At 28.0% G+C, this 22,770-nt stretch overlaps 4 protein-coding genes across 11 annotated transcripts; all 4 read left to right on the forward strand.

Moving 5' to 3' along the window:
* The first annotated feature begins 717 nt into the window (after positions 1-717).
* LOC105839972 (kinesin-like protein KLP1) lies at positions 718-5,020 on the forward strand. The gene is made up of 5 exons (XM_012686647.3): positions 718-2,646; positions 2,858-3,040; positions 3,142-3,356; positions 3,620-3,973; positions 4,522-5,020. The coding sequence occupies exons 1-5, from the start codon at positions 2,500-2,502 to the stop codon at positions 4,628-4,630; spliced, it is 1,008 nt and encodes a 335-aa protein (XP_012542101.1). The 5' UTR covers positions 718-2,499; the 3' UTR covers positions 4,631-5,020.
* Positions 5,021-5,152: 132 nt separating this feature from the next.
* Positions 5,153-10,293, forward strand: LOC105839973. Of its 4 annotated transcripts, XM_036287259.1 has the most exons (6): positions 5,153-5,524; positions 6,074-6,140; positions 6,211-6,351; positions 6,797-7,258; positions 8,981-9,047; positions 9,117-9,542. In XM_036287259.1, exons 1-5 carry the CDS (start codon positions 5,439-5,441, stop codon positions 9,020-9,022), a joined length of 798 nt encoding a protein of 265 aa, XP_036143152.1. In that variant the 5' UTR covers positions 5,153-5,438; the 3' UTR covers positions 9,023-9,047; positions 9,117-9,542. The 4 variants fall into 4 exon arrangements, with proteins under 4 accessions (XP_036143152.1, XP_012542102.1, XP_036143160.1 ...); XM_012686648.3 differs by lacking the exons at positions 8,981-9,047; positions 9,117-9,542 and adding an exon at positions 7,855-7,995; XM_036287267.1 differs by lacking the exons at positions 5,153-5,524; positions 6,074-6,140; positions 6,211-6,351 and adding an exon at positions 9,690-10,293 and having other exon boundaries at positions 6,897-6,979; positions 7,171-7,258; positions 9,117-9,257.
* Positions 10,294-11,476: 1,183 nt separating this feature from the next.
* On the forward strand, positions 11,477-14,621 carry LOC105832601 (retinol-binding protein pinta). The gene is made up of 5 exons (XM_012673704.3): positions 11,477-11,883; positions 12,739-12,898; positions 13,237-13,342; positions 13,457-13,823; positions 14,346-14,621. The coding sequence occupies exons 1-5, from the start codon at positions 11,712-11,714 to the stop codon at positions 14,414-14,416; spliced, it is 876 nt and encodes a 291-aa protein (XP_012529158.1). The 5' UTR covers positions 11,477-11,711; the 3' UTR covers positions 14,417-14,621.
* LOC105832600 (retinol-binding protein pinta) lies at positions 14,371-21,075 on the forward strand. 5 transcript variants are annotated; one of them, XM_036287247.1, is made up of 7 exons: positions 15,365-15,613; positions 17,208-17,436; positions 19,470-19,629; positions 19,936-20,041; positions 20,144-20,308; positions 20,402-20,510; positions 20,768-21,075. In XM_036287247.1, exons 2-7 carry the CDS (start codon positions 17,262-17,264, stop codon positions 20,827-20,829), a joined length of 777 nt encoding a protein of 258 aa, XP_036143140.1. In that variant the 5' UTR covers positions 15,365-15,613; positions 17,208-17,261; the 3' UTR covers positions 20,830-21,075. The 5 variants fall into 5 exon arrangements, with proteins under 5 accessions (XP_036143126.1, XP_036143140.1, XP_036143124.1 ...); XM_036287233.1 differs by lacking the exon at positions 15,365-15,613 and adding an exon at positions 14,371-14,486 and having other exon boundaries at positions 20,144-20,510; XM_036287231.1 differs by having other exon boundaries at positions 15,366-15,613; positions 20,144-20,510.
* The last annotated feature ends 1,695 nt before the right edge of the window (positions 21,076-22,770 follow it).

Below are 22,770 nucleotides of genomic sequence, written 5' to 3' on the forward strand. Positions count from 1 at the left end.
CCATATGTCGCAGAAACGATATTTTTTATCTTGCATGTGCTTTGTGAAAGTTCGAAATTGTATCGTAAAACATTTCGCAAGGCGCATAATACGTATGCTTTTTTTTTCTAGCAAAGGAAATTTGATTCTTGTGAACGCTTTTGCGCTCACTATTTTGTACTTTAGGAGAAGGAGAAAGATTCTCGAGCGAGAATTACTAGTTTATCAGAAATGTGCATAAACAACATTGCGTCATAATTTTTTGAGTTTTGTGTTTAGAAATGAGTATCGATTGAATGTGACAGGTTAAAAAACACGTTACTCGTGTTAGTGATTTAGATAAGGCATATCCGTATGTTGAGGTAAAATTAAATGCACGTTGGAAAACGCGTAAATTTTTTGTTATTTAAAATCAGAATAATTGCTCCGATTTTTGTGTAGATCAATACACAGATCCAGTTTTTTTCTGTACTTTTAGTTAAGTCGCACTATTTAATTTGCAGTGATGATGTTTGACGTATTTTTCATAAGCAATTATTTTGTAACACTGTATGTATGTCATACGCATAATAATAATCGTATTCTTTATGTAGTAGTGACGTTGGTGACTTCTTAGCGTTGTTGGGCACTTAATTCTTTTTCGATTGATATTTTTTTCGAAATTTGCTGTTGCTCTTTGCAAAAATTAATATTTTTATTATGGATGATTTATACATAAGCGCTACGAAATAAAGGGTTTTATAAATTCATACTTACAACGACGTATTTAATTTCTGCAAGTATTTTTGCAGGTAATTTTGAGGGCGTGCGCGCGAAACTATTTTGACTTCTAAATACTTTGAATTACAAATATCAAAAATTAAACTTGAAATGACAGGAATTGAACTGTATGCAATTTCAGCGCTGTAAGTAGGGCGTACAGTCTAAACGATGGACTTAACCTTTCCATCTCGCAATTATCTAAGTTATTGAGATGATGTTGAAAGTAGGAGAATGCACCAAATGAATTTTTCTGTGTCGGATGACGAGTCTATTGATGAGGTGCGCGACAGTAATGTAAAAGTTTTTGTGCGAATCTTACCGCTTGAGAGACCATGCGATTCTTGCGCAAAGATTAGTACGGATGGTAAGGTGAGATCAATATAAATCTTGCTAAATCAAGGGATCTTAAAAGAACTGAAAAAGAACAAATTATAGCCGTCAGCGTGTCTCGAATTTCACTTTATTGTTTATTATTGTTTATTGAGATGTGTCTCGTAATTTATTAATTAACATATTATATATTAATTACATAATTATAATGTTATTTAGATGATATACGTGAGATGCTTACAAGATATGCGACGAAACAAGCAGTCAAGAAGCCCTGTTTATTGGGCCTTTCGTGTCAATGGAATATTTCACGAGATGGCCCAGGATAAGGTGTATTGTACTATTGCGAAAGATTTCGTAGAAAAGTACCAATTTAATATTTAAAGTTTGATGATATTCCATACTATGTCGGCGATATAATTAATTACTTTAAAACTGTTTAATATATAGAAACAGCAAATTAATTTATATTAATCTAACGTTGCTAAATGTGTGGCAAGTTAATTTGTTTATAATTATTAAGTTAATTTTTAAAGGTACATTTAATGTTTATATGTGGCGAATTATTATATTGATATCCTGATGAAAATATTTCTCACAATTTTTATACGAATACTTTAAAACATTGAAAAGATCTACATCTTAGAATTTTCATACATGTAAATTCTATGAAATATTTTAAGATTTCTATTTTCTATAATTTGTAAAATACCTTAAACTTTTTAAGGTTTTATAAGATTTTATCAAAAGTTATAGAATGAGAGGTTTTAGAATATTTCAGAAATTATACGTCAAAACTTTAGAAAAGATGTAGAACTTTCTCAGTATTTCTGAAAAAGTTTTCCAATTTGTATAAAAATTCTGAGCAATTTTCTTACAAATGTAAAATTAAACAAAAATTTTTGAAATTTATATAAAAATTGAGAAATTAAGTAAAAAATTCCGAGAAAAATTTTTATTAGTGTAACATACAAAGATAGAGTAATTTAATATCAACAGTATCTTAATAAACAAAAGATATAACAATGTTTTTGATTGTAATTGATTGAAGCATTTATATTATTAAGGATTAGCGTTTTATATTTTATCAAGAGTATAGGTTTATATTAATCAATAATAACCGATAATTAATGATACTTGGATATTGCTGATAAGATATGGAGTATCATGCAATGTTTATAAAAATATAACAAAACGTGTATAATATACGTAACAAGGAAATAATTTAAGAGCTTTAGACGGCATAAATTGCGTGTTGATCGGTTACGGACAAACCGGATCCGGAAAGAGTTTTACAATTGGCGGTTTCAGAAATAATTGGGAAGTACGCTTCTATATCTCACATAATACTTATAGTTTAATCAGTTATTTTAATCGCTTTGTTCGTTTACTTAGCATAGAGGGATAGTTCTGCGGCTCTTATCCGACATGTTTACGGAGAAGACAAATCGAAGAAAAATCAACGACATACACTATCGTTTAAGTTTTATTGAGCTGAGAGATAAAAATATAATCGATCTTCTCACGACGCAGAAACGAAGGAGCTTTAACGTTAACGATCGTAGTGTCTTCAAGGTGACAAAACTATAGAAAATTTTGAATTTGTTTTTTGGCAGACACTTATTCGTATCCTTGTTAAATATTTGGATAACTTCTAATTTTACATTATAAAAATGTTACATCAAGAAATAATTACTTTTATGATTCACCGAATTTTTTTATCTAGAGTATTTAATTAGTTTTTTGCTGTGTATATGTATCAAAATCAGGAAAATTACGATTCCAGAATGTAACTACAGTGGATCTAGAGAATGAAAAGAAAACTTTAAGAAAAGTACTTGAAGGAGAAGCCAGGAGATCGGTCGTAAAAGGCTCAGTGTATCCGTCACATTTGGGTGCTGCTGTGATAACTATTCATGTTTCAAATGCGAGTCTAATAAAATCCCAAGCTTTCGTAGCGACAGCAAAAGTAATTTTACGAATTTAGCATTTTTAAAAACACATCTTTAAATTCCATATTTTTTAAATATTTTTGCATGATATTTTTTTGCTTTTACAAATTGATGTCAGATACATATCGTAGAGATGGCTGGAATTGGAACGGTGGGAAAATCGAGTTGCTTGAAAACAGCAGCCGATTTAGGTACAGCGAATTTAATGAAAATGCAGCTGGAACAATATTTCTTGCATCTTAGAAAACCAAGCATGTGCACATATAACGTTGTTCACTCGTGTAATTTGCTAAAGCTGTTGAGAGACGCTCTTACTGTTACATCCATCATTCGGTAATTATTCAATGAATACACAAATCTGAAAGTGCATATTTTCTTATTATAATCTAGCATTTATTTTTTTTATATTAGATATAAGGATAATTAAAAATGCCATTCTGTAACATTCAATATAATTAATATCTAAATGTAAATGTAAACGTTATTTTGATGTATAATTCAAAGTTTAATATTTTCGATTAAGTTTTTAACTTCACTTAAAATTAACACCTGACGTTTTGTTTGATTAATTAAAAGCTAGATATTTAATTTGTCAGTTTTGTATCTCACGTGCGCATCACGAGGGAAGATCTCGACGTTACTTTATCGACCATGCGACTGACCGCTAAAATTGCAAAACTGAAACCGATCAAGACAATACGACACGTCCAGTCACAGACAGAGTTGATCGTACAACAGCTACGGGAGCAAGTGAACATATTGAAAAGAGAACTGGAATTGAACGATATGTTTTTACAACAGGAGGCACTGCCGAACATCTCAAAGTCCAGGATGGAGCAGATCAATCGGGACATCATGAAATTTTTGCAGGGTTTTATTTCAGAATTAACGCTTTTCAACGTCACCCAGGCGCGAGTACTGGCGAACGTCGCTAAACAATTATATGACAAGTTTGTTCTCTTGATATTTCTTACAATTAAGTTTTTTACTTATACATCTTAATTAACATTTAATTAAAAGTTAACGGTGAAGAACTATATAAAATAAACAATCTTATTTTTAAAATATTTTTATTTTTAAAATAAAATTATATAACGTTAAACAGACACAATTTGCTTACACAAAGAAATTTTGAGTTTTATGAAAGAAAAATATATTTTTATTATTCAATAATAATTTTCAATGAATTAAAAGAAAAAAATATCGGATAGAGATAACAATATCTTTAAATCAAACATTAAAATTTAATATTAAATATCATATATTATATATTAGTGAAACAATGTTAAATGGAATATATTAAATTTAATTTGATACTCATGTTTAATACTTTTTTCTGCGCACAAGGCATGTATTGTTTTACAATTATTCTGAGTATTTAGTAATATTTAATATAGTTTTTGCGCATTTTTTATGATTAGCGAAAAGTTAATTTTATATTCTTAAACGCGATCAAAACTTTACGATGAAAGTTCTGATTTCTTTCTAATTATTCTAGATTGGTCGCAAAAGAGATTGAGGCAGAAAAGTTAAAAGAAGCATATAACAACGTGATAACTATGCTATCGCAATCAGATGCAGTTTTGACCTCATCGTCATTAATTTAATTATGTCACAGCAATGATTTGACAGTATTAATTTTATTAATATAATTTGCAACTTCTATATCATGTCTATATGTTTTATTAATATTCTGTTTATTCTTATAATGCTTTTTATATGTTAATGCAGATAAAATTGACGGTCAAATAAAATTATTTTTTTATGTAGTTATATTTTACAGAGGTCTGGTAAGCTTTGTTATTTATGTACTGAATTATATTAAAATAGCGCGACGACTAAATAATGACTTGAAAATTACGCATATGCAAATAAATGTAATATTAAAAATATCAATGTTGGCCGAAAATTGATATATCCGTACATGCATATAAAAATAGGAATTAATCTTATGTTATATAATAAAAGGATGTCTTCTTTGATATTACGTGTACCAATTAAAATTACATAAGAAAAATATTTTATCTATTATTACACGCTCACAGGTATAGAAACAGTTACTTTGTCGACGTTGCAACTTTTTTTGAAATTGATAATTTCGAAGAAAGATTTCAGAAAATTGGCTTTTAGATAGTTAAACTTTTGAACGTTGTCCATTTCATCGAAAGGATATCTTTATAAATTGCCGTTACTTCCCGCTCGAATTTCAAGCAGATATAAACACAGCTCAAGTACAAATAAACATTTGTGATCGAAGATCCAAGAGAATGCTACGGTTTCTGGACAATCCGTCCTTGTCACGATTGTTTCATCCAGGGTTTCTGCTTTACAGTTTGTAACTACACATCTGTACGTGTCGTGTCGTATCTCATCCAAGATTATTATTTTGCATTTCTTTAGATCTTCAAAGTATTCATGTGCCGTGTGTGTTTCGTGTGCGAGCGCTGTGACGCGAAGAACTCGATTGCACAATCGCATCAAGTTTATTTTTACCTACAAAGGTTTGTTCTCTACAAACGCAATTATTCGATGTTTACATTTTCTCAAATCATCAGCCTTCTTTTATTTAAATATTAATCACATAAGTATTTACAAGTACATTTATAATATTCCAATCTGTTACTTAAAAGATTTAAAGAATTTGCAGAATTAGCGTGGTCATATAAATTATAACATCTTATTTTTATTGTAAAGAAAAATTGACAGAATTGATTTAATAAATATATAATATATTATATGATAAACATTTGTCTAGACTGAACGTTTATCTAGACTTAGTAACATAAATAATTTTATCTTTTATCTTGTTATTTTAATTTTTGCATTTTTTCTTCTTTTTTTATATCATTAAAATTTAATACAAAGAACGAAGAAATTTGATGAAATAACACAACTTATTAAGTTTTTTAAAAATTCATGAATCTGTTCTAATTTTATTGAAGATTCTTCGAAAGAGAAATATGTTATTTTTTCAATATAGCTTATACAAATTGAGAACTGCATATACTATAAGATCTTTTATAATATAACATATGTATATTGTATTTCAGGGTTTTGCTGCTCATAGAAATGGAGACATATCGAGGTAATAAAATTATCAAGAAAAAACAGCTTTTCGTGAGTATTATTGCAAATACATTAAGTTAAAAAATATCCGCATATATTTACAACAATTTTATTATGTTAGTCGTGTCGAGCGAAGAAAATGAAGCATTTTCTAAGCGAGGGCCAGATTTACCTGAACATGGCGAATATTTTGCATGAGCGCAATCAGAAAATGTTTAAGATGTTTACGATTATGTTGAAGGCTATGGATATTTATTCGAAAGTAAGTTAAAACCTACTCTCTCTCTTGCCAATGTAAAAAGAAATAAGTAAATAAAAATAAAATAGAAAATCTAAAAAATACTATTAATCTGTGAAATTCTGAATTTCGCGTTTTTTAAATTTAGATGATTCCTAATCCATTGTTAAATTTTCCTTTAATATAAAATATTATAAACATATTCTTGAAAATTTTTATGCTTCCGTGCTATTTTACGAATTACACTTTTTTAACAAATATAATTATAATTTATGTGTTTTGTCAAAATGAGTAAATTATAACAATATATACATGTGATAATACTATTACAAATAATATAACAATAATACAAATAATTTTTTTGTAAAGCTATAGAGTTTTATGGTTAATTTTTTTATTTAGAGTTCTATACTCTCCAAATTTTCTTTATTTAATTAACTATTATGTAATGATATTTTATATCGCATAGTTGAAAATGCATCTGCGAGGTAAGGCAAGATTTGAGGACGACTGGTGGACCGATGTAGAAATGGATAGCGAAGAGGATGATTTTGATGATGATTGGTTACACGGGAATGTAATACCTTTCGAGTATGATGACGAGTTATCAGATTTTGAAGAAGAATTGGGAGAACTGTTTGAAGACAACAAGGTTTGCTTCTATTGTATCGGTGAGGTGTACTATCGCGAGTTTTTGCTGGTGAACATCGAATCGCTGTTTATGCAAATCAAGAATCTATGCGTCGCGTTCACCAGGAGTAGCATGGCATTGTCCATTAAACTAAATTTCGAGCTGAAAGATTATTGTAAGAAAGTGAGATTATTTTTACATAATAATTCGAGGAACACGGAATTGAGACAGAAGAGATCATCGCGAGATGATTGGCACAAGTACGACCTCTTGGAGCAATTGCTGGCACGTGTTAACAAGGTATATATTTTTTTAATTTTTGTTTGAATTCACATTGAGCGAAATTAAGCAAAATTAAGGAAGTATGATTAAAAACTTAAAATGCTTTTGTTTAAAAATTAAAATAGGACATTATTCAAAGTAAAACTAATATTATGTAAAAATTTTCAACTAATTAACTAAAATTTCTGAGAAAATAAAGTTAGTATTTTATTTATACACAGCATTTTGTGACAGATAATGTTAGTCGAACGACTGATATATTGTTTTTAAATTAATGCATAAAATATACATAAAAATTAAATTATACGTAAAATAAAGTACATAAAAATTATATAAATAGAGCAAATTTTCTTGCAAAAATTCAACTTTACTGTATAGTTTTTTGCATCCTAGTGAAAAGCTAAGGAAAGTATAAACTGCTTATGAACTAAAAATGACTTTTGAGAAACTAAATAAATATAACAGAAAATTACCATCGATTAATTAAACTTTTTTTTTCTAAATTATCTTATTTTATTCTCAGAGAAAAACTCTCAGAAACGAATTTTTAATATAAATTGAATGTAATTTGGTATTTGTAGATTTTTAACGTATTTTATTTATACATTTGTTAGGAACAAGAATATATAGCGAGGACATACGTGGATATAAAACTCGAGTAAGGAAATGAAAGAAATATATAAATGGAAAGTTCAATATTAATAATAATACTTTTTATGATATAATATTTTGTAGAAATAAGAGAAGATATAAAATTTATGAAATCTATAGCGTTAAATAATATTTACAATAATTTAAAAATTATTTATAATTTTATTTATTTAAATATATGTTTTTTATATCGTATATATTTATAACTATGAAAATATATTTTAATTTTTATTATTTAACCTTTATCATTTACTAATTATCATTGAGTTTATGCCAGTCTTTCCTAAATTATTCCTGATAATATAATTTGTAAGATGAATCTATTGTTGAATCATATTTACCATTCGACACTCGAATCTCGACGGAATTTTGCGTGTTGTATAAACACAGATGTTTTGAAAAATATCTTCTTACCGAATGTACCTTACTGTGTGTACAACCTTTAAGTGAATAAACATATCGTTGAAGTTTAAATATAGGTAAAAATCTGTATGTGGTTTCAAGTCACGCTTTAAAAGATATATGAGTAGATTATTAATGCGTTGTTTTAACTAGAATCTTCTTGGAAAGTCTGCTTTTTTACGAATGGTGACCATTTTTTCAATAGCTTCGAAAATAGACACTTAGTCATGGTGAATGTTTTATGCACACGATTAAACACAGAGATTGAAGTTGAACGATCGCGCGAAGTTTACGCTAATCTAAGAAGGTTTGTGCTTTACTATTCAATATTGAAACTTGCTCGTTTTTGGTAAATAAATCGAATAAATTTTTTTTTGAAAAAAATTTTAAATATAGTTTGCAACAGAATTTGCAATAATACTTTGTATACAAATTTATATAGAATATCAAAGAAATTTTATAGGGCGTGAGATATAAATTTTTATTATAAACTGAAAAACTCGCTTTAATTTTGTTTAAATATTTTTTTAGAGAATAAGACTTTATCTCTCTTAAGAATAAGAGAATAAGCATTTGATATATTTTAGCTAAATTACAAATTATTATATATGTATAGTTACTGAGATTTAATAATTAGTTTGAAATAATTTTGAAGACTTATTGTACGCATTATTTGTTTTATTTAAGCATATTGATACTCTTAGAAATGGAACAATCTCAGGATTATAAAATAGAGAAGAATAAAAATCATTACGTGAGTATTATGTTATCGAATATTTGATTACGCTTGACATTTCTTTAATATTTGTGCGTTTTGAATTAGTTACCAAATGAAATAAATTTCGACCGTTTTTTACATGAGGGCGTAAGATATCTAAGTATGGTAAATAATTTAAATAGTTGGGTCTTACCGAATAATACAAAGAATATGATTTTACGAAAGACTTTGAGTGTTCTTGAGAAGGTAAGACATCAAAAGTTGTCTATAGCTTTTGCAAAAGATATTGCAACTTAGAAAGAGAAAAAATTCGCAAAAAATTATTACTCTCTAAAAATATAAATTTTTAAACATGAAAATTGCTTTTAAATTTGATAAAGGATTTGTAATTGCACGTCGACTTATGTAAACTTGGTTACAATTATCTTTCAACGTTATTTTATAATTAATCTTCTACCTTTTTTATTTAATTAATAGTAGTTAATTAGAGAAATATTATAGCTGTAATCTGTTTCTCTCCGAAAAGAAAAAGGTATAAATAATTTGCTGTAAAAGTTAGGATTTCTCTGTTACAATATTTTCTGCAGTACATACATACAAGGTATGTGTACATTTTCGTTCTTTCTTGAACACTAAATTTTTTGTAATTAATAGTACGTTGTTTTATTTTGTGTATAGATACAATTTCAGTATAAGAGAATGATACGTATGCGTAATCTACTTCTTAATGGAATAATAGCGAATGGTATTCGGGAAGATATCATTATTACAATGGACAATGTGATTCAAGAAACCGATGAACTCCGAATTGGTACCGCAGACGAGTATGACATAGATGAGTACGAAGTAATTGAATTTTATGATTGGCAAAGCGAGACGAAGATACGTACCGTTTTGCTGAGGATGATTAATTTGTTGATTGACAAGATTTACCATACAATTATCAAGAGATTTTTGACACTGCATTCCATGGTAAAGGAATATTGCAAGAGAGCTATGCAATTTTTGCGCAGCAATAAAAAAATCTTGAAATCGAGCAAATTTTGTCGACGACAGGGACATAATTCGTGTTATAAATATTATTTCTTAAAGCAATTAATTGCATGCTGCCATTATATCTCAAACTGAATTAAACGAAATCAGATCTAACGACATTTTAAGAAGCATATAATTCTTATTCGTATATTACACTAAGAAAAAAGTTGTTAATTTGATTAAATTTTTTAATTTAATTAAAATTTTTAAGTTTAAGTATTTATGCGTTTAATTTAAATACATAAAATACTTCAATTTTAGTTCAAGTATTTATACATATATTTAACTGATAAAGATATATTACTATAAATACTTGATAATTAAATTAATTAATAAAGAAATTTAACTAAGTTAAAAAATTTAATCAAATTAACAATTTTTTTTGATGTACAATACATCAAAACATTAGCATTTACTCATTTTTGAAGCAATATTTTTATAATATTTTTGTTTAAAGATTGTTTTATCTTTATAACTCATTGTCAATTTCAGTTTTAAAAAGAAATGGTTTTCAATGTAACAAACAGTGAAATAAGCTGTTACATATATGTAACTATAATGTAATTTTTTAAATCTTCACACCTTTATTTTGGATGTAAACTTGACTCTGTGTGATTTCTTATCATCTAAAAAGGAAGATACAATGGAAAACATTCATGGATATAAAATATGTAACAAGAGAAATTGGAAAATTATAGCGTTCACATACTTTTTATATGATAATTTATGTAACATTGCTTAAAAAATAAAAAGGATTTGAATTAATTAATTATTACTACAAATTATGATTATGTATAATATATAATAATATATTTGTAGATTATGTAATAGTACATTTGCAAAATATTAATATTTTATACGTTAGGAACATGTGATCGTATAGTGAAGATGTAAAAAGATGATCACTTGTTAGGATTACATTAATTGCTATCGTGCACAATACAACAACGATTTATCATGTAACGTCGCGCACGCGATATATTTGAGCTCCGAGCAATCAAATGGCATCATCTCTGTCAAGTTAGCACACCCCACTACAAAAAATCTGCGTTACGTAGTAGAGGCAATGATAAATTGTTTTTTTTCACATAGAATGCTAGACGCTTTCCAATTTACGATTAATTTAATTTATGATCGAAATATTAAAACGTAACTTGGTCGAGAAACACCTGTATTTTTCGTTGTTTTTTGTTACGTAAAAAAAGATTTATTGATCTTTTCAGATATACAATACGAATAGATAAGCTGCAAAATATTTATAAATAATGATAAATAGTCTATTAAATTATGTTAACGCGAAAAAACGTTTTTCGAAAATTTATTCATTTTGTATCTAAAATTTATTCTATTTAATTTATTATATTTTATACTTTTAATATACTTGCTACACACACACACACACACACACACACACACACACACACACATACACACACACACACACAATTATAATAATATAAATAATAATATATTTTTTTATATGCAAAATTACATTTAGCTGATTTATCTAGGATATGAAGAGGATTTAAAGAGCATCATAGATCATACAGCGCATGCTCTTATGCAATAAAATGCATTTATCGTTAATTGAGCCTCTTGCGTTGCAGTGTATTTTCGCGACTCATAGACGCGAGTGTCTTTACTTGATAAAGATTCACTATCGCGATGGCGAACGAGTGCGGCAACAACATCATGCATCGTGCTTGGCAAGACATGACCAGTGAGGATAAGAAATATGCAGCGGAATATTTGAATGAAACTGATGAAAACAAAGAGAACGCCGTGGCGGAGATCAAACGCTGGATCGAAGAAAGTGATGATTTGCCCGCACAATTTGGTAAAAATAATAGTGATCTTATATGATAGATTCCACATCTTGCATTGAATTTAAATAGCTTAATAAAATTTTGATATAGTTTGTTAATTCCGGAGTAAGATAAAATTAGTTTTAATCAGGATTGATACGACGTGACTTCTGATATTTAAATCACTGTCTGAGTTAAGAGATACAACAAATAATATTTGATAAGAAAAGTGACGGCAATCTGCAAGGCGTATAAATAGTAATAAAAGGTGTTAAATAGTGACATATATATAAGAAAATTTGTATAACATTTGTTATTATTGCATTATTGCATAATAATATTTTTACAGTTCTTTTATTTAACTCTTTTTATATGTTTGATTAGTTGAAGAAGAAGAAAAAAGAGTTTTATATGTATATATTTGTAATATAAATATGCATATTGTAATACGTAAATTATTAATTAAAACTGAAATTGAACTTCAACAGAATTTTAGTAGTATTTTGCAGGAAATTAAAAACACAAAATGTAAAAAAAGATATAGGCTGGTGACATACCTTGTATTTAATGAATCAGCGAAAACAACATTTATGTAATGTGCGCATGCTAATTTGCTATCTATACTAATAAATAACATTAATAATAATTTTATTCCAATCTATGATGTATTGAAGATTTCGAAATTTTTTGTCAGTTAAAATATGATAATACGTGCGATACACACCCATCGGTGTCAGAAAGTAAATTTCTTTTTGGTAATGTTTCTTCATTAATTAATTTGTACATCTAATATAAAACTTAATTTATAATTTTTAATGATAATTTTGGCACTGTCTCAAATTATATTATATTTTTATTTTGGAATAAAAACTTTGATTTCTACGCAGATGATTTTTTTATTTTGCGATTTTTGAGAGTTTGCAAATTTGATCTTGAGAAAACTAAAGTCAGGATTCAAAACTATAATAAGCAGCGATCCAAGTTACCGGAATGGTACAAAAATAAGGATCCATTTCGATCGCAACTGCAAGAGGTGCTTGATTTGGGGTAATAATTATTATTTTGTGGTATATAAATGCATAAGCTAAATAAAATTTTTTACTTTTTGATTGATTACTATTTGATCGATGAAAAATGCGTATATTTTTATTCTTTATTTATAAATACATAATAGAGTATTTCACAAATACCGAATTTAATTGTTTAAATAACAAATTGTTGAAATTTATATATAAATGAACCAAAATGTTAATATTTTTTGGTTTCTGTTACGTTTTAAGAAGAATATTTTAATAAGAACTTTTAAAATATACATCTAGACATATGGCGGTAAAACAAGAATTTTATTTTTTCTAAGAATTCTGAAATATTTTATTCACTTTTAGGGTGTATTTGCCTCTGCGGAAACCGGACAATAAAGGAAGATTGGTTATTCTCATACGCGCTACTCTGCATGATCCAAAAAGAAATAAGATAGCAGACTTAGTTAAGGTAAAAATTGAAATAATATAACACTTGCGCGTGAAATAATTTGTAATAGATATTGTCACAGCAAAATGTATTTTTAATTTCTTTCATTATTTCTTGATACAAAAATGTTTTTAGAACTATATATTGGCAATGGAAGCGGCAGTAAAATTTTATCCCGCAATGTCTGTGTATGGTTGCTCACTGTTAATAGACGCATCTAATCCAACTGTGCGTCACGTTATTCAAATTAAACCCTACGAGATAATGAATGTGGTGCAAATGTGGCAGAGCTGTTATCCTATGAGATATCAAAAAATTGTTTTTTTTAACACGCCGATACTCTTTGATATTATTGTGAGATTTATCAAATCTTTTATGACAAAGAAGATGAGGAGTAGATTTTTCGTCTATTCAGACGTGGATAACTGTTTTAAAGATATTCCAGCTAATATTTTGCCTGTCGAATATGGTGGTACTGATGGTACACTTCAGGAATTAACAGGTACTTACAATAAATTAAATAAATATTGAAATAAATGCAATAACAAACGTATAAAGGATGTTTTTTTATAAAGGAAATATTACCGAAAGAAAATATAAGTTTTTCACTATTGAGATGAATAATTATTTTCAAAAGTATAGACAACAATAATTAAAAGAATTGTTAAAGGTTTGAATATTTATCGAATATTAACTCTCAGAACACACTCATAAAAAAATTTCTGATTTACGCATATTCGATTTTCTTTTAAATGTAATTTTAAACTTTTTTTTTTATTGATAATTTGAAGTCTGAAGAAAAAGAATCATATTAAAAAGCTAAAAAAGTTGTAGCATAAGAGACATTTTGCAAAAACTAAAAGTAGATTGAAATACCGCAATTTCGAAAATTTGTCCGAGTTATGCTAACCCAGTATGCATACGAAAGATTAAATTATTTAAGTTTAATATGTGTATATTAAACACGTATTTAAATCTACATATAACTGAAAGCAAATATATGATTAAATATTTATTTTTGCAGAATTTTGGAAAAAATTTATTGAAGAAAATTGCGATTTCCTTACAAAGGATGAGAACTACTCAAAAAACTAAATTTGCAGAGACAGATTTTAAACAGATTATCTATCATTATTGATAGTGCAATTAAATAAATACAGTTAAGGTAAATTATTTATTAACAATTAACAAAAGCTCAGAATTTATTGGATTTTATAATGTATATGAACTATACGATGTTATGTGTTCTATTAATGATATAACATAAATGGACAAATAAAAGATAACGTTTTTTAAAGAATATTGTAGTTAATTTATGATCTTCTCATCATCGATTTTAATTAATATGTCACTGAACATGTCATGTCTCGAACAAACGTGTCTACTTACAATTTTTTAAATATAACATTTGTTAATTATTTTTATAAGTATTGTTTTTGATTAAAACAAAGTATTTTATAAATATTTATATTAAAACGTATTTTGTATCTTTATATGTTCATAATAATGTTTTATATCTTATAATTTAATTAATTATACAATTAGGTTATTTAATAATGTAAATTTTAAAAATTATAATTTTTGGCTCTACATTATATGTTAGTTGTTGTTCGGTTATATATCTTAATATCTTCGGTTATTGGCACTGGGTTATTTATCACAATACTACAATTATACAATATAACAAGAAGAATCGCAGTAATTTGTAAAGAAATCTAGGATTTACAAATTGTATAATAGGATTTTGTTCAAAATGTAATAAAATGAGTAACATTAAAACATTTAAAGACGGGATTTGTGACTTTAAAAAGGTTGTATACAAATTATACAACCGAAAATTAAATATACGTTTTCAATTGTTAAAACATTCAATATTGCTCGTCTCGATTAATTTTGTATATTAGAAACATTTATGTCATTTTTCATCTATTCAATTGTATCTATACTATTTTCAACGATAGACGCCGCTTGGAATAGACGAGTCTTCATCCAGTTTGCGCAGGCGTAACTTTCACCACACTGGTGCTCGCACTGCTTGCCAGTGCTAGCAACAAATGTCGCGGAGCCACCGGAATATTTGGCATGTTGGTAGTTAGCAGTTTCATATTACAAGTACATTTTTATTTTAATACTTAGTTAAATTAACGATGGCAGAGGCCTGTTATTACTGGATGTTCAAAAGTACAGTTATTTCCTGTAAAGAAGAACAAACCAGGCAAATGAATTGACAACAGTGCTGCAATGAGATAATAGCCATAAGCCAGAGCGCGACATATACATATACGGCATCAAGTAAGACGTTATGCCTTTCCCACTCTGACCTAATCTTCTTAGTCATTAACATCATTGTGCGCAGTTCGAGCGGCGTCTCTCGTTGAAAATAGTATAGATAGATATATAATTAATTACGTAAACGCAGTAAATAGTTCAACTACACTTTTCCACTCTTGTAACTAAAATTTATTCTATTTATTATAATTTGGACTTTTTAATCTATTTGTTATATATACATATATACATGTGTGTATATATATATATATATATATATATATATATATATATATATATTATATACTAGCTTTGCCCTGCCACGCGTTGCTGTGGCTCTCTATTCTTATGCTACGTTTTTTTCAAATTTTCTTTGCTTTCGTTGTTTAACTTTCAAGAGCCTTGCTTTACTGTTGCTCTTTTTATTTTATTTTTGAATAAGCATTTATCTATTTTTAATAAATCTAATATTCATTTTTTCACGTACTTCTACCTTTTTTTTCTAAAAGCTGCTATGGATTTAGAAATCCATTCTGTTCTTCAAAAGACTGTTTTAAATAAGTTCCTTTTTTTCAATAAAATAAAAGCCATCTTTATTTTTCTTATTACCTTAATTTAAACACAATAGAAACATTCTTCGTCTCTCCCGGTTTCTCCCGTCTGTCCCGGTCTCTCCCCGTCTCTCCCAGTCTCTCCCGGTCTCTTCTCGTCTCTCTCTCGGTCTCTCCCCGTCTCTCTCGGTCTCTCTCGGTCTCTCTCGGTCTCTCTCGGTCTCTCTCGGTCTCTCCCCGTCTCTCCCTATCTCTCCCGGTCTCTCCCCGTCTCTTCCGGTCTCTCCCTGTTTCTCTCCGTCTCTCCCGGTCTCTTCCCGTCTTTCCGGTCTCTCCCCGTCTTTCCCCGTCTCTCTCCGTCTCTCCCGGTCTCTCCCGGTCTCTCCCCGTCTCTTCCCGTCTCTCCCTATCTCTATCCGTCTCTCCCCGTCTCTCCCGGTCTCTCCCCGTCTAAGAACACTCCCATTTTCGAATGCAACATTGTGTCAAAATTTCAAATCCTGCCATTGATTCTAAATTGTCATATACACGCTAAAAGAAACATTCTCAAATTAAAGACTTGCATTTATGAAACAACCAGTAATAAATCTAATATTCATTTATTCGCGTACTTCTAACTAAATTTAATACAACGTTGTGTCAAAATTACAAAAAAATGTTATTTAAAAAATATTGTTTAAAATTAAATTAAGGCCATCATTTTTTAAACACACGGTATTTCCATAATCCGACCCTATAAGAACACTCCCGGTTACGAATGCAACGTTGTGTCAAAATTTCAAAGCAATCGGTGAATAACTTACGGAGATCTTAGATGAGTAACAAACATTTTACATTTTTATTTATATAGATATATATGTATATATATATATAATCAATATAGGATTATAATATTATAATCAATACATATATTGTACAAATAATAATATATATTTTTATGTAAAAAATTTTATCTAATTGAATTATTTAACTTGAATCATATACTTGATTATAGTGAGATATGGATTCCAATGTGCATGCGTAATGTACTTATGTAACTATCAATTAATCGCGCATCGTGCGTGTAGTTGTTTTCATAGACGCTAGTCTCTCCGTGATGATAAGGAGTCGCATTCATAACCATGATAGCGAACAAGTGCTATGAGAACACCGTATATGATATTTGGCAAGAAATGACCAGTGAGGATAAAAGATATGCAGCGGAATATTTGAATGAAACTGACGAAAACAAAGAGAACGCCGTGGCGGAGATTAAACGCTGGATAGAAGAAAACGACAATTTGCCGACACAAATTAGTAAGAATGGTTTTATTAAATAAACGGATTAAAATACTGCTCAATGCAATTTAGTTACAACTCGCTAATTTCGAAACAAAATAAAGTTTCTTTAAAAATTTTTTCAAATCTTTAATTAGCATTAATGAGATTTATTTTTAATATTTAATTCATTTGTATGAAAGAAAAGGTATAACAAGTGGCGTAATTAAAAAAGAAAACGATTTAATTGATAAGCTTATAAATAGCAATAAATGATATTTAATAGTGACAAGAGAGAAGATATGTATGACAAAGTTTGTTTTCTCAATATTACACTTTAATATTCTTTAAAGTTGTTTTAGTTGACTTTTACGTATTTAATTAATTATTAAATGCGTAAAAGTCAATTAAAGTATTAATTAAATACGTAAAAACTAAAAGAAAGGAAGAGAAAGAGATTTATATATTTGTGATACAAATACGCATATTGTATATTGTATTACGTGAAATATTAATTAAGACTGAAATAGAACTTTAACATAATTTTATTAGTATCTTATTGGAAGTTTAAAACGCAAAAACACGTAAAAAAGAATATTGTCTAGTATAATAATATCGCTTGTGATTAATAAATCAAGTTGAACGATATTTACCTAACGTGCATATGCTGATTTGTTATTTAATATTTATTTAATAGACATTGCAATAATAATAAGCAGGGCCGGTAAAAAATGGCGATTTTGACTCATCAGCGTTTAAAATTTATAAACATTATTGTTGCTAATATCTTGCAGAATACAATTAAATATTTTTTGAAGCCTAAGTACCAACAGAAACTTGGTGAGATTAAAAAATAGAGTACGACGTTACGCTATAGATTTTCGAATATCTTACGCGGTATCCTCAAAATTAGTGATTTAATTGTCTTTATATGATCTTCGAGGTAAAGTAACGTTGTATAAATATCCACGACAAACTGTTATTTAAAATGGCTGAATGAGTCATCAATATGGCAGCATATACGTTTTCAAAAGTCATCGTTGTCACGTGCAAACGACCACTGCGTGGAATTGACTATTGCTCGATGGTTCTTGCAGTTTCTGATAATACATCATCAATATAAAGTTCAAAATGTGAAATTGAATATAATGTTAAAATTACGACGAAATGATTATCAATATTATATGGACTTATAGAATAAGTTCTACTGTCTCTTCTTATTCAGAGTTTATATATTATTTTATATATTTATATATTATCGTAGTACCATCGTCTCTTGTGAATTGGGGTGCTTTATTAGCGTGAGTTTTCTTCGGCTTTCAAAGCAATGTGATCTTAAAATGTATAGAATTAATATCGATATAATAAAGCTCAAATCAGATAAGATAAAAAAAATCAAATAAGAAAATTCAAAGAAAGAATATGACGAAAAAAACAAACGAAAAGGTTATAACAGATCAAAGTATTGCTTTCTAAGCCTACGCAAAGCTATCAAGAAAAAGTTTAAACTCACTAAGTATTCTAACAGCAGTTTCCACACGATTTTTCCAAACATACATACTGCCATATTGAATCAGCCAGTTTTTAATAACAGAATAACGTAAATATTTATACCACGCTTGAAATGATCGGTCGAGTAACAACTCCACAAATTTAATCACCTATTTTGAGGAAACCGTTTGAGATATTCAAAAATCAACAGCGTAACATCGTACTTTATTTTTGAATCTTACCAAGTTCCCATCGGTTTTTAGAGTTAAAAAAATATTTTTGCTTTTTGCATAATACTACCAACAATAACCTTTATGAATTTTAAGCTCTGGTTGATGGGAAAAAAATTGTTACTTTTTACCGGCTCTCGTTTGTTTTATAATAATCTATTTCTATTATATACCTAAGATTTTGACATTTTTATTTGTCACTTAGAACATAATACGATACATGCGATATGTAATGTAAGTATCAGTTTTGGAAAATAAACCACTGTTATAGTAAATTTCTGATAAATTTAGCATTAAAAAAAATTGTATTATAGTTTTGATATTTGAAGAAAATGTTTAATTTCTACGCAGATGATTTTCTTATTCTACGTTTTTTGAGAGTTGGCAAATTTGATCTCGAGAAAACTAAGAGTAGAATTGAAAACTATTATAAGCAGCGATCCAAGTTACCGGAATGGTACAAAAATAAGAATCCATTTCAACCAGAACTACAGGAGCTTCTTGATTTGGGGTAATGATTGTTATTTCAAACTAAATTCATAATCTCAATAAAATTTTTATTCTACTCTACTACTGTTTGATATCGCGTTTTTATTTGTTTTTCTATTTTAGATAACAGAGACCGTCACAAATAATTTTATTTTAATTAATTTTCATGACAAATTTAAATTTAAAAATAATGTTTTGTTATCTATTATTATTTGTATTTTTTATTTTTCTGTTTTATGTTTTTCTATTAGCTTTTTCTTATTGCAATTACTAATGTAAGAACAAAAAAATCGGAAAAAATTTAGAAATATTTTGTTTGCGTTTGTAGAATAATGTTGCCTTTGCGAAAACCAGACAGTCAAGGAAGACTGGTTCTTATTTTCCGCGCAACTCTGCATAACCCAAGCATACATAAAATGCCATTTATAGCTAAAGTAAAGTAATATAATACTTACATAATTTACGATACAATTTGTAATAGATATGTCACTCTAATATATACTTTTAATTATTTATTACACAAATGACCTTTTTAGATCAATATTTTGGCGATGGAAGCGGCGATACAACATTATCCCTTATCATCTGTGTATGGTTGCTCAATGTTAATAGACACATCTAATCCAACTATCCGTCACATTATTCAATTCAAACCCTATGATATAATGAATGCGGTCGAACTGTGGCAGAACTGCTATCCTGTGAGATACCAGAGAATTGTTTTCTTTAACACGCCGGTAATCTGCAGTGTTCTTATGAGAATTTTCAAATCTTTTATGTCCAACAAACTAAAGAGTAGATTTCATGTCTATTCGGACGCGGGCAACTGTTTTGAAGATATTCCAACTAATATCTTGCCTATTGAATATGGTGGTACTGATGGTACACTTCAGGAATTAACAGGTAATTAAATAGATAAATTAAATAGATAAATGCAGTGATAATATACATATGAAGAATGTTTTCTATTAAGCAAATATTGCTGAAGAAAATATAATCTTCTCATTGTTAAGACGAATAATCATTTAGATAACAAAAGATTACTAAAAGTTTGTCAAATATTAAGTATATTATTGTTTAAATACATTATGTGTATATTAAATACATATTTAAACCTTTTTATAATTTAAATACGTAATTATAAACATTTATTTTGGCAGAATATTGGAAAAAATGTATTGAAGATAATTGCAATCTGTTAACCAAGGATGAAAGTGACTAGAGAATCCAGACAACTGAATCTGCAGAAGCAGATTTTTACCAGACTTATCTATAAATTTTGATAGTACAATTTTTGTATATAGCAATTTTATTAATTATATAGAAATATTATTTTTTGATAAAAACGTTTTTTAAAGATTTTCGTAAATTGTTGGTACTATTTAGTTACTGTTAATAAATAAAATTCGAAATAAAGTTTGTTACTCGCTTCTAAGTTTATTAAAAATAAAATAGTTAATATACAATATTTTATATAATTTTATCTAATATGCATTTTATTTAAAGAATTAAATGTGTATTAAAGCGTTAATATTTCAGAAATTAAATAACTTAGTGTGTAGATTATTTTTCTGAGAATGGTAATAAGTGATCGTTGATATCATCAAACTGAATTTTGCAGACGGCGCGATTTCTGTTTATAAATCTGATTTATTGTGGATTTATGTATTTCGTGTGGATTCAAAGAGCACGTGTGATCTATTATGTTATTTGCTTGTCGTGAATTATTCACGGCAGCAATAATGCCATTTGGCAATTTTTTTACAAAACGTAGAGGGAATGACTGACAATACTGTTCGACTTGTCTTCGAGCAGTTAAATTGACAAAGCGACCATATTCTGTCTTTTCTTTTATTGATCTGTTTTCATCTTTCTTATCAAGAAAGAAGAAGATAGTAAATAGTCGATTCAATCGCTCAAAACAGATTGAAAAGTGGAGTGCTACTTGTGTTGCCAGTGCTACGTTCTCTCCGCTGTCAGCATGCATGTACTGGACCGCCAATAGATATTTAATTGTCCGCGTGCTAGTTTTAGTGAATTTGGCGCTTCATGTTTATAATCCGGATTATTTTTGAGAATAGTTGACAATGCTGCAAAATAAAACGAAAAAATTTTGAAGTATTTAAAAAAATCCATAAAATTATTATTCAAAAATTTTAGTATTGAATTGATATCCCTCGATGATGCCGTCCGCGTGCAGTGTACGATTTACACGACAGCCTATGGCGACCCTAGCATGTATGATACGAAATGACGATCTTCAAGTGCTGGGATCGTTGATGACGTTGACTCGCAGTTATGAGTTATTGGACAAAGCACAGTATAACCAGTAGCGTCACTCCGTGTCGGTTCCTTTTAATGTCGGTGTCCGAAATCACGTGTCATGTCACCATTGTTAGTAGTAGCAACGCGCTCATATTTAAATTGTATGAGAAAGAAAGCCAATCATAGAAAATTTCATATTTTTATATTATATAAATAATCGCTATTCAAATTTTCTTGAATAAGTATTGCAAATTTGTAAATATAACATTAAAGTAATATATGTAATCACATAAAAATAAGTGAAAAATTGAATTTGTAAATAATATAAAATATATTGCATTTATATCGTATTATATAATTTATATTATATAATGAATTATATTGGTATTTATAATAAACAGATAATTTCAAATTTTTATTTTATTTATAAGTAAATTAATATAAATTTTAATTATTAAAAAAATATATTATATGTCAAATTATATTATAAATACAAATTCTTGACCAATGATTCCAAATTTGTTTATCCTGTTAAAAAATTAATATAACTTTAAATTTTTTAATATATATATATATATATGTGTGTGTGTAAATATGTAAATATATAAATATATACAAAAATAATGAAGAATGTAATATTGACTGCGTTCAGCAGAAAAAGCAGCTTTGCAATCATTTATTTCTAAGATTCTTTTATATGGTTGATTTATGCTTTTAGATCCGACAGGAACTAAGTATCAATCGTATTAAAGATAGAGAATTTTATAACAGTTATAAAGTCGCTCCTTTTGCTAAACCTAGCTATTTTTAACATTTGCAAGCTACGATTTACAATTAATTTATTACTGAAGACATTATTTTATTTGTCATGCATATCGTTATTAATATATTTGACGTA

Source organism: Monomorium pharaonis, chromosome 1 (genome assembly GCF_013373865.1).
Source record: "Monomorium pharaonis isolate MP-MQ-018 chromosome 1, ASM1337386v2, whole genome shotgun sequence".
In the NCBI taxonomy this organism is placed as follows: domain Eukaryota; kingdom Metazoa; phylum Arthropoda; class Insecta; order Hymenoptera; family Formicidae; genus Monomorium; species Monomorium pharaonis.